Here is a 12,630-nt window from a genome sequence, read left to right as displayed (position 1 = left end):
TAGTTTGTCTGAATGGGGGAACGTCAGCAGAACACTTGTTTCCACTCGGGCCGTGTAACGACATGCATGACACTAACAGCCCAGTGGAGAAGACACTCGTTCAGTCAAAGGGATGAATCCACAATCCACAGGGATGCTTGTGGAAACTGCCAGAAAGTCCAGCCTGGTTTGGGTTGTTCAGGTTCTATTTCTTACCTCTCTAACAAACCTTTTTCTGGCTTCTTCCAAGTCTGAGGACACACAGTATAGACCGTTCTTTAACATAGAGCCTGCGTTTCCGTTTTGACTAAGTCACTCGGTGAATCACAGTAGGGTTCCGTTGGTTGCGCCTGTGAGTGACTCAAGAGAGCCCCAGCCTCTGATTATGGCCACGGACGGCGGCTCACAGGCAGCAGAGAGGCACCCGCAAGAAGGGGCTTCGAGAGAGGAAGCCACCAGGAGCCTGAAGGGTCATTCGGACGGGTTAGGTAAAACCCTCACTACAACATCTGGGAGCCCTGCGCACCAGCTCAGCCTCATGTCAACAGCAAACCCCGTTGCTTTCCGGGGGATTCTCAAAGATGACGTCAGCGGAGGCCGTGGTCCGCTGAGGTCCAGAGGGAGCCTGGGGGCCAGCGTGGAGGCTGCTGGAAGCCCAGTGGGCTAGGACGACTCACATGGATGCCTGTAGCATGTCCAGGTGGCCCACGTGACCGGGGAAAAGACACAGTGTCTCTCTGGAAGCCTGACACCCACGCCATCTCTGTTCGCCAGGTCACTCCATACCAAACCTCCACAAGTTTGTGATGAAGGTGGTTGTGTGTCATGTGGTACAGTTCAGTTTCATTTTCAGTGGAGCACAGCTCCGGTAGCAGTGCAACAACACAGGAGCTTTCATCATAGCTGTTGGCCAAAGCGTGCGTATAAACAGCGGATTCCAATTCAAAACCGTCTGGAGGGGTGTTCCCTTAATAATAAAACGAATGAAACATTGTTCTTGTTCCATTTCCTGAGACGAGAATCGACATCAACATGTTGGCCTCGTCAACATGTTGGCCTCGTCAACATGTTGGCCTCATCACTGTGGCGAGATCGCTGGGTTTTCCTGTCCGCCCAGCATCGTGAAAGAAAAAGCAGCAGAAACACACGACCTCAACGCCAGAGCGCCAGGCTCTGCCTAGGCCGTGGAATTACTCTCCATAAGTCCATAATTGTATGGAAAGACGACAGACGTAAAGCCTGTTTCCCCTTGTTTTTCGGGAGGGGTGGGGGGAGTAGGGGGGACCGGCTGAATGTTTGTGATTGTATTTAACAAGCGACATTTGGTGGAGGCTTGTGTTTTCCTACTGCTGTAATGTAACTTTTTTTTTCTAACTTTCCTTCAGATGAATGAGAGGTTTTTATTCATTTCCTACTCCAGGCTGGATGCAATCTCAGCCTCAGTCCCGGCCCTTGCCCGTGTCACGGAACTAGCCGCAGTGGAACCGAGACACGGAGAACTTTCTCACGTTCGCTGGTTGAAGACAGACAACGTGCGACCTACGGGAGACCCTTGCTAGTCCTCATCTGACCAGCTCTCAGTCACCACAACCAAACACAATCTAAGTGTACATTCAAAGTGTGTAGTGTCTAGTAAGGCTATATTTAGTTTATTGCATTATGAAATGCCCCTGTGTTGCTGAAGCAGAGTAAAGGGTTTCAGAAGAGTAGGGGGGCGGGGGGGGGGGGGGGTGATGTGACTCTGTAGTCATCGACTGACAACTGTGCTTCTCTTGGGAGCCATGGTTACAGACCCAAGATTAGACCCGTGTTTTAAATTTAGACTGCTGTGTGTTTGTCTGGGTGCACAGGATGGGCCGGTGAGAAGGTATGTGGCAATGCTCTGGTTTACGGGAGCACAGAGCGCTGCCTCGGAGGGAGGAAACATGCCCGTGACGACTGCGTGTGTCATTTACAGCCTGCGGTGCCCTCACTTACTTGAGGTGATGCACTTAGGTCGGCTATTTTGTATGCATTAATGCATGTTGGGTGAACTTGAATGTTTATATGTATACCTCCCCCGGTACATATGTGTGTGTGTGTGTGTGCATGTTCAGTGTCGGAGCAGAGAGGTTGCAGAGTCTTCTCTGGCGTGGAGTGGGAGCAGCAGGCCCTGCCTATTATTAACCCACAATGGCGTGCTCACACCAGGAGGCAGCTGTGCGCCCAGGCAGGAGAGCAAACAAAAGACGCAGGCCGCGACGTGGGCCCACGCTGCAAACACAGGGCGAGCTGAGCTGATTAATTAGATAAACACACAGGTCGGCACCACGAGTGCTGCAGAGTCTGTCGCCATGACGGCCCTAATCACCCTCACAGGAGTGTTCGCTCTCATAGGCCTGCAGTGTGAGGAGAGGACAGGGGAAGAGAGGAGAGAGAAGACAGGGGAGGAGAGGAGAAGAGAGAGGGGAAGACAGGGGAGGAGAGGAGAGAGGGGAGGACAGGGGAGGGGACGAGAGGAGAGAGGAGAGGGGATGAGAGGAGGAGAGGAGAGGACAGCCCCTGTCTCAGAGGAGAGAGAAGACGGGATGAGAGGAGGGAGGAGAGGGGATGAGAGGAGAGAGGACATGGGGAGGAGAGGAGAGAGTAGAGGAGAAGCGAGAGGAGAAGACAGGGGAGGAGAGGAGAGGAGAGAGGGGATGAGAGGAGTGGAGAGAAGTGCAACAGGCCTAACCATGCTGTACTGTACTGTACTGTACTACACTGCACTAATAATCGCTCTGGATAAGACTGTCTGCTAAATGACTAAATGTAATAGGCTACTCCTCCTACAGGGCCCAGGGTTAGACTCTGTGAGGACACAATGCCATAGGCCAGACATCCTTAATTCCTTCATGGTAAACAGAAGTAGTGTAGAGCAGGGTAAAGCCAATTACAATCCACTGTACGGTCTTAAATAAGACCCCATACAGTCGGATGGGATCCTAAACTCGCCCATCCATATGTCAGTCTTTGAACCTTCCCTTTGCACTCTTCCACCCGCGCCCCCGGGCACGTGTGAGCGAGCGTGCGTGCACACCTCCCGCGTGGTCCCCAGACCACGTCACCGAGACCATCTGCTAGCTCGTCGCAGCAGTTTTTCACAGTGACGTGGCATATGCTCTTGCCGTCAGGGGTCTTTGTAGGTGACACGACAGAACGGCGACCATGCTAAGGAATGGCGCTCCACCAAGACGCCTTTCACGACAGCCCCTTAAGACTCTTTAACCCAGGTGGGCTCAGCACATCCACACGGACGGGAACACAGTCCATGAATCATTAACGGGGCTTACACTTGTGATATGTAGATGAGCTTTTTCAGACAAGTGTGCTGAGCTGTAGTCTGGTCTATTTAAGGTGCCGCTCTGACCCGATAAAACTCTGTTTGGGGACTCTGAAATGCTTCATAACATGGCCTACAGAGGCAGAGTGACACGGATGCTATTTATAACCCTGGCTCTGGGGGAGCTCCTAATCCCGGCTGATCTGTGTCAGTCAGAACTTTCTCAAACACTTTTTTCTTGTCGTTTTCTCGAGCTGCGTCTCGGGGAGAGACCGAGGCAGCGAGAGAGCAACTTTTGAAAGTGGATGTGTGTGTGTGTGTGTGTGTATGCAAGAGTGTGTGTGGATGCAAGTGTGTATGCGTGTGAAAAAAAAGGGGGGGGGGGGAGCACGATTAGAGAAAAGGTGTGAGCGAATACGTGATCGATACTGAAACGGAAAGTTGAAAGAAACATTTTTGATGGCGTGTGCATAACTGTGTGCGTGAGAGCGTATGCATTTGCATTACACTCGTTCCCTCCCCGGCAGTTGGCCTTTCACACGTGGCTTATTGATAATGGGCTGTGTTAATTAGCCTGACCCTTGCTAGAGCACAATATTGCACCTCCTGATGCAGCCACTCCAGGCTGTTCATTAACCAAGTGCCATTTTCCTGCTCATTTGATTACGTGACCTGGATTTTGCAAATGTAGGAATGGCTTTGCATGGCAGAGTAAAAACTAGACTGAAAATGAGGAATTGAGATTTGTTTCATGTGCTACTTGCTGAGGGAGGATTTTCGTCCAGGAAAGCCCCGATGTGGTCGACTCCCCTCCTTGGGTCATCTTGTTACAGTGCTTTAGTCAACAAGACCTCTGGCTTCCTAATTAGCAAGGCAAAAGGCTTTGTCTGTACACAGACTCGCGTCAACAGAACACTCTCCTTCTGTCTCTCTCACACACAACCACACGCACCACGCACACACTGCAATTACTGCAGCTAACAACTGTGGTCTCTGTGGTCCAAACATGACAGTGCTTTCGGAGTGGCCGTGCTGATGCAATATGCCCTCCATCCTAAGGAGCTAAAGACAACGTGTAATTAATCTCCTACCTCTGGAGATAAAGCTATTTGTGACAAGGCCTCTAATGCGGTAGTCATTAGCCTATTGTGCTATGATATTCAATACGACCGCACGGATATACACTGTATAACCCTGTGTACACGCCTGCCTCTTCAAATGATGGCTGAAATACAATCACTTTGATGAGTGATCATTTTACCCTGGGGAATACAGCAAGTATGATGGAGTATAGGTTTACCTCAAATTAGCTTATCATCAGGCCGTATCACATGTGTTCCCTTCAACCTTTCGTCCAGAAATGTAGATTAATGGTATATGGTGCTCTATATTTACCTCCGAGTGAACCAACGCAGGGAAAAAAAGAGCGAGTGACAACAGGAGAGCAGACAAAGCAGAGATGCAGAGACGCAGAGCGACTCAGCCACACAGAGGAGGTGGTGTCTCACCATCATCCAGAGTGATGTCCTGCAGCCCTATGGAGCGGAACGTGGGCTCCCTCTCCTCAGGCTCTTGCTTGATGTTCAGGTTCTCCTCCTCCGGAGCAGGAGGAAAGGGGCCCTGGGAGGCCAGCGGGGGGTGCCCTAGGGGCCCTACTGGAGACAGGCTGGCCATGACCGGGCTGCTGGCCTGGGGGGAGGGCTGACCCGAGCGCTGCAGCGGCCCCAGGGGGCTGCCCGTGGGGGAGGGCGAGGTGGGTGACTGGTAGGGCAGCTGGTGCAGCTGGGGGGAGGATGGGCCGGAGTGGGGCGAGGGGACCATTCGGGGCGGGGCGCTGGATGGGGTGGGGCAGGAGGCGGACCTCTTCCCAACGGGGTGGTAACCCATGGCGCGCTGCAGCTGAGGGGAGGGCTGTCCCAGGGGGTGGCTGGGGGAGGGAACCTGGGCCGGGTTGGGGCAGTGGTAGCCCAGTGCGTGCAGGTGAGGGGACGAGTGGGTCGGAGGCTGACTTGGTGTGCTGTTGGGGTTTGGGCTGGGGGCGGTGGGGGAGTTGGTGGAGGGAGGGGGATGGTACACCATGCTCAGCCCCATGGGGTGAGGGGGGGGAGGGTCCTGTTGGAAAGGCATCCTCTCGTAGCCCTGGGGGGCTCCGGTGTTCATGGGAAGACTGGGTTGACCGTTGTAGGGCATGTTGTGCCCGTGCCCGTGGACGTGGCTGTGCATAGGCTGGTAGGCGGGTCTGGGGGGAGGGGCGGAGGAGCCGGGGTGAAATGTCATGTGACAGTCTGGAGGCGTGTGGAGGCTGCGGCCCTGGAGGTGGGGCAGGTGCTGGAAGGATGGAGAGCCCATGGGGGGGCAGGAGGACTGCAGGGGGAGCAGGTTGGGGCCGGGGCCTGGGGCCAGGCCGCGAGGGGAGCTGGACAGAAGGCTGTCCGGCGGGTGTCCCTGCTCAGGGGAAGGCAGCTGGGTGCGGACAAGGCTGGCAGGATGGGGCATGGACATGGACATGGGGGGCACAGCAGGGGCGTCCATGTCTTCTCTGAGCTCCTGCTTCACCAGTACTGGAGGGGGAAAGAAAGAGAAAGACAGAGAAAGGGGCGGGGTTAATTCGTTTTTTTTTATCATACAATCGTCTAGATGTGTCATTGTGAATGAATGTGTGCATGATGATCACAACAACTGATTTCCATGAAACAAGATAGTAATCAGTAATGTTCTAATAATTTCCTGTTAATGTCATTCTGACAACAGTTCAATAATCAGTCCAAGACTTGCTATTTACAAAGTCAAGATATTGTCTCATTTCAAGTATTCAAAGCAGAGACGGCAAAAGGAACGTAAACGAAATATCCTTATAATAAAACCGGGGCATTCCTTACATCAGCTCCCACTCCCACACGGTGCCTGGTAACCTATTTCCCAATCTGCTGCCTTGTGACTAGGGTTTTATTTTTATCGGGCCAGCTCAGAGTCGAGGGGAGCATATGTTGCTGTTTCAGTGCCACCATACGCAGGGCTGCATGAGGAAAAGCAGAAAGCCCTCCAGCCCGACTCACAACCACCAAGACAAACCAGTATCCAGCGCCCCAGCGCCCCAGCGCCGAGCCTCACTCCCATCGCTGCCCTCCTCAAAGTTCATGAAAGAGGCAAAAACACCGTTTCTTTTCTCGTTATTGGTTAGTTGTCCCCAACAGGTCTTTTATGTTACAAAGTATCATTGGCGCTAATGCCCCAGAGCGATACGTCTATCCATACTGAACAGAGACCTCCAAATCTCCAGACATCCACTCTACTACTTTCGCTGACATTTCCCCTCTGAGAAGGGAGCAGAATTAGGCTGTGCCCCGGCATCCCACGGTGCGGGGGCGGAGACACTGATCGGCATCCTGGCTGTTTGCCACAATTAAGATTGCGGTGTCCGTGGTAACAATAGTAGTGTCAGCGTCCTAGCTAGTGTGCTTCCTGTGCAGCGCTCTGATTGGCTGTCCTGGTCTGTGAGCGGGGAAAACAGGAAGTGCATGATGAGTGGGCGCGCTGCAAACGGAGAAAGGGTGGTGGGTGGAGGGGCTGGGGCCGTATACGTACATTCACACAGAAACATGCGCGCACACACATCCTATATACACACTCATGCGGTATATCTCAGGGCTGGAGGCCGGGGACAAAAATGCTCACATGTCATTATATTCCGCCAACGCTGTTTTCGGTTTGACTCTTTGTGAAAACAATAACAATATCACATAACGGGGAATAAAATGAAGCGTAATCAAAAACCATGAGGGAATCCAAATGTCAAAAAATATACTGAACAGAGACGACCATTTACGGAAACCACAATCCTTGGTCGGAGTGTGGTCAAAGTTTCCTGGACAGCGTGCATTTGCATACCAAAAACTTTGATGAATCCACGCCGGAAAAAGGGCTTGATTACAAAGTTTACAGTTGCTTAACATGAACAGCTGGCAGGTGCGGGTGTAACTGTTCGTCAAGGTGCCCATTTTAAACCACAGCCATGCAAACTGGAACGTGGTTAGCACAGCCAATCAGACGACAGCATGGCGTGCGCTGCTTTCCGTGACTGCCTCTGCCTCCACTCAAACTCACTCTAACCACCCTGGGAAGCAAGTGGAGATGTCAGAGAACCAGAGTTTACAAATGGACCTATATCACTGCGCTCCTTGAAACCTCTGCTCTGTGATTGGGTAAAAACAAAAAAACAAACATGAAGCCTTGAAGCTCTGCGTGCAAGGTGTTCACCTGACAGAAAGGTGAAGCGATGCGATTGGCTCCGCTTGCGCTTCCCGTTGCACACGTAGAACTGCACCTGCACGGATGAGGTCACCGTCTTGCTGTGGTAGGGCGGGACCTCCACCACGATGCTTGACTGGCAGAAACAGGTTGAACACACCGTCAATACAGGGTTAGGATTATGAGGGGTATGGGGGTATGAGGGTTAGGCTAACCCTACTGTGTATGCAGCAGATAGTATAATACACCACAGTATTCCTTCAGCATTGCTGGAATAAAAAAAGAATAAAAAAAAAACTTACTCCTTGACTTTTTTCCCGAATGATCTTGGCCTCAACTTCCCACTGTGGTCTTCCATCTAGCAGAGCAGAGATGAGACATGACAGATGAGTAAAACACACTTGACCGATACACTGAAGCCAAAGACCAAAGCGGACATCATTGGATCTCTGCTTGGATGCAGGCTGGCCAGAAAAGGTCTTTTCTCGGTCTGCTTTTCGCATGATGAGTGAACTGAGGCGCCCAGGAGGACTTCTATTGGAGACAGGCCTCCCTCCTCCGCAAAAACAGACAAATGGATCGAGCAGATGACTGTGACACCAAGGAGCTCATCAGTTCCTCCCTAAATTGAATTGTCAGCTCTTGGACTTCGCATCAGCGTCCATCTGGGGGGATATAAACTGCGGTACACTGAATAATAATTCTGTATATATCTTAAATAAGTCTCTTAGAAAAGCATAAAGGGACAGGGGTTTCTCTTCTATGGGAAATGCAGACCTCTCACTGGGCCATGCAACTGATGGATCACAGAGCAGCTGAAGCTGAAAGGGAAAAACCTGACAATACATATGGAGGTGTACACTCGGTGTACACTCAATATGTACACCTCCACATGAGCCACACATCATTAGGAGGACGTTCAATGATTGTCTAGTCCAGCCACATCTTCCAGTCTGGTCTACTACTCTGTTGAGCCATTTCCTTCATCTGGAGGTGTTTTCTCTGGGGTCTATTTTATCAAATGATCACGTTGGAGTGTGCGCTCTATTCAAACTGACAGGACTTAGGAACCACAGAAGCTTCCGAAAGCATAGGATATCCATTTGTTCTGAGGGGACCTGAGACATCCTATGATGTCATTTTTATGAGCCCAGCAACCCCGGGGAGAATATTTTTACAGCTATTAAATAGAAATCAAACTCTAAATATCCTGCTGTTTGTCTTGCCTGGTAAGAATTATGAGGAGACGAGTGGAATAACAATTATTTTATTATTTATTTTAGAATGCCTGCCAGGTTTCTGGCAAGGAAACATCCCATCATTTTCCAGTTCTCCTACAACAGACCTAATTATCTGGCCAGACATCTTAAGGCAGCCCTTCAGAAAGCAGTCGGGAGAAAAACATTCTGGGGAAACACTGGCCCCGAGACAGAAATCCCCATCCTCGCCACTGCTGTCCCATCATACAATAATCCAGCCGCTGCAACTCCTTGTGCAATCATCCCCCTTTTGTTCTATGGCACAACAACTGCAACCGCCTCCCATTCATTTGTAAATACGCCTCTGTGTTTGTGTGTGGTGCTCACGTGACGTGATAGCCCTGATCACATCTCTGCACCTGTGAGAGTTGCCTTCCCACTCGACCGTAAGGTCTCTCTCTCTCTCTCTCTCTCTCTCTCTCTCTCTCTCTCTCTCTCTCTCCCCTCTCTCTGTCTCCCTCTCTCTCTGTCTGTCTCTCTCTCTCTCCTTCTCTCCTTCCCCCCCCCCTCTCTCTCTCTCTCTCTCTCTCTCTCCCCCTCCCCCCTCTCTCTCTCTCTTTCTCTCTCTCTCTCTCTCTCTCTCTCTCTCTCTCTCTCTCTCTCTCCCCCCTCCCCCCCTCTCTCTCTCTCTCTCTCTCTCTCTCTCTCTCTCTCTCTCTCTCTCTCTCTCTCTCTCTCTCTCTCTCTCTCTCTCTCTCTCTCTCTCTCTCTCTCTCTCTCTCTCTCTCTCTCTCTCTCTCTCTCTCTCTCTCTCTCTCTCTCTCTCTCTCTCTCTCTCTCTCTCTCTCTCTCTCTCTCTTCCCCCATCTCCACACACAGCCGTCCCACACCTGCTCCAGCCCCAGAGGTCCCTCTCGGCTCCACACGCAGATAAGACTCGTCACATATTCTGTGCACTCCCACATCCTAACGATCGCCATTTAGTCACTGTGCCTGCCTTCGCCCTCATGTGGCTCCAAGATGTCACTGGGTTTAAGGTTAGCGTTATAACAGGAGTCCATATAGCAGTAATCCTGTTGTGGATTAGCTCCCTCTGAAGTGCTCAGTGAGGTTCTCGCTCACATAGAGCCAGGCAGCTTTTCAGTAATGAGTGAGTGACCTTGGGTGCCTCTCGGACCGACTTGAGCACAATGTATTTCTGCGGCTCATGTTGACATTAAACAGGTGGGAGCAAGAGGGCCCCACATGTGCTGCAGTCAGAAAACAAGCTCAAACAGGAATGCTGTCCCACACCCCGTCTGACAAAAAAATGTACTGAAATAATACTACACCTATTGTGTTGTAATAACCACCAAAACAGAGAGGAAAAATCAGTTGAGTTGTAATAACTGAGCTTTTAGATGTTTTGTCTCAGAGGCAAAAACACATAAGGATTGGAATATTAGATGTTACTTTATTCAGGCAGTGTTTACCCTGTGTAAACCTCCACCTTCATCAAGACTAAAAGTACTCTTGTCAGGAACCTGTTTCCTTTCTGAAATGACGACTTTATTTTTCCCTCTCAGAACAATGCTCCTTTATATCCCTTCCTCGCCACCCTGAGTTTCCCTTTCTCACCTGAAGGAGCGAATACAAAGAGGGCATCATGAAGGGATGAGGCAGGAGGGGAGCCAGTATGGATGTTGTGGTGTTTAACTGTGAGAAGGCCTGCTTTTCTGAGCTAGGGAGTGGATCCTGAACTGAGGACTGCACACAACCTCTTTACATCAGCCTGACTCACCTGGACCAACTGTTCCCCAGGGCCCTGAGTAGTTTGTTGACTACTTGCAAAAGGGACCCTGGAGAGACTCAAGACCAAGGCTTGTATAGCCTGTCAATCTAATTAACTTTAATGTTTAGAATAGGGGATCTAAAGTCGGCAAGAGGATCACATATTATTTATTCTTCACAGAGATGTTATCCTTGTCAGGCCTCTTGCTCATCAACTCAAAGCCCCCCGAAACCCTCTGCACTCCCACCCTAAACCCTTGCCTATTGACAACCCACAATAAGTCTGTGTTTCCTACATGACGCGATTCAACTGTTGTCCTCTGTTTGGGAGAGAAAATGGAAAACTCTCTGTCATTAACTCCTTTCTTCCTATTTTCTTCCATGGCTCTGCCGTGAGCAGATGGATTAGCGATGATGAAGAGGATCATTTGGACGAACCAAATCATTATTATCTCTCTCTCTCTCTTTCTCTCTCTCCATGCAATGCTCCTCCCCTTCGACACGGGTTTGCCCAACTCCAGCTCTTTGTTAACCCTGCTGTGGTTTCCATTTGCCCCTGAAAAGATACAAAAGACTCGACGGAAAAGCCTTCGCCACGCTACCTTCTCCTTCCACGCTTGGCCTAAAAGCACCTCAAAATGACTTCAGAGACATTCCTAACAGTCCTCCTCCCTTTCTTCCCTCCATGCCTTCTTCATCCGAGCGCTCAGAGAATGCCTTCTGAGGACGGTACAGTAACAACACCCCTGCATCTCCTCCCTGTGCTGACTTGATTCCGTTTCTCCCCCGTCCTGCATTTGCCCCGGGCAGGCAGCGACTGGTTGGGTAAATGCCACCCATTCAGAGTTTCCATCCTGGAACTCGCCTCCACTTGTTTTCATTATTGGCGACGGAAAAACGAAAGAGCGAGAGAGCGAGAAGGAAGGAAGGAAGAGAAAGATGGAGTCACGTTTGTCAAAAGGACACCAAATTATAGACCACGATGCAGCCCGATATGAAACATGTAATCGTCTAACCTAAGTATTTATGATTGCGTGTGCATTGCGCCACCATTCTGTCATATCTACATCTACATCTATGTAAACATTTCAAGCCAGGCTACGGGGCGAATCGACCAGGGAAAGAGCAGCTGCAGTATGTCCTAAGCGGTTGGGGGGGGCAGGAGAGTGTGATGACCTGAGCGTCAGAGGAGACAGCACCAGATGCTAGCCTACAGTCTACCCTGCAGGTGATCTCTCTTCACACCTGACACACCGCATTTCCCTTCACCATAAATCTGTCCCTGCAAGGATGTGTGTGTGTATGTGTGTGATTGTCTCTGTGTGTGTGTCTGTGTGTGTCTGTGTGTGTGTGTGAGTCTTGACAGAAATCTAAATTGACGGCCACCGGTATTGTATTGTTTCCTGGAGCTTTACATATGCTAATAATGTTCCACACTTCACAACTCTCCTCATGAGTCAGTAAAGGGAGGTTCTATCAGTTAATCAGAGTGGGACTGTGGTAATAGGTGGGGTAACCATGTGGAAAGCTCCCCAGGCCTGCAGACTTGTGGCTGGGGGAGACTAGTTCCAGGTGCTTCCACATGCCTCACTACCATACCCCCAGTAAATCAGGTGTCAAGACGTGGTTGGCTCTGTGAGGCCAGAAGTGATTCAGCTACTGTAGGTATAATTCAGCTTCACACACAAAGAGGTCATTCCACTCTTTATTCTCCACTCAACAATACTAATGCTGCGGCAAAACAATAAGTAGGCTCGCCCTAGTGTTCACTGTTTCATGCGTTTTACAGTGAAAAGTTTTACAGGAAAGTAGCTTATTATGCACTATTCCTCTGAGCGGAACTGTGACTCAGAACAGCTGAGCAATGAGCAATGTGTTTAGGTACTGTGTAGGTGTGTCTCTTACCGGGGCCTTTCTCCAGGAAGATGACCTTTGACTCTGGGAAGAAGTTGGAGCCGGTGATGACCATCTCCTCTCCCCCACTGACAAGGCAGCTGGTCAAGTTGGACTTCTCCACCTGGGGAAGCTCCTGGGCTGAGCGCTGAGCTGTGGTGGCAGAGTAGATCAGCGTGCAGTCTCGTCAGAATGTGAGTGCGTGTGCGTGGATGTGTGTGTATGTGTGTGTGTATGCGT

At 50.6% G+C, this 12,630-nt stretch overlaps 1 protein-coding gene across 3 annotated transcripts in view; it reads right to left on the bottom strand.

Moving 5' to 3' along the window:
* nfatc3a (nuclear factor of activated T cells 3a) overlaps positions 1-12,630 on the bottom strand; it is a 46,644-nt gene that overhangs the window by 6,760 nt on the left and 27,254 nt on the right. For all 3 annotated transcript variants that reach the window (XM_084683010.1, XM_084683008.1, XM_084683011.1), the window contains exons 6-9: positions 12,403-12,543; positions 7,831-7,886; positions 7,538-7,664; positions 4,789-5,841 (exon numbers count right to left, since the gene is read on the bottom strand). In XM_084683010.1, the coding sequence (XP_084539136.1) occupies positions 4,789-5,841; positions 7,538-7,664; positions 7,831-7,886; positions 12,403-12,543 (1,377 nt within the window). The remainder of the gene's footprint in view (positions 1-4,788; positions 5,842-7,537; positions 7,665-7,830; positions 7,887-12,402; positions 12,544-12,630) is intronic.

Source organism: Hypomesus nipponensis, chromosome 19, assembly GCF_054491055.1.
Source record: "Hypomesus nipponensis isolate SF chromosome 19, ASM5449105v1, whole genome shotgun sequence".
NCBI lineage: Eukaryota > Metazoa > Chordata > Actinopteri > Osmeriformes > Osmeridae > Hypomesus > Hypomesus nipponensis.
Note: the sequence above shows the minus strand (reverse complement) of the source record. Positions and strands in the feature narration are given on the sequence as shown.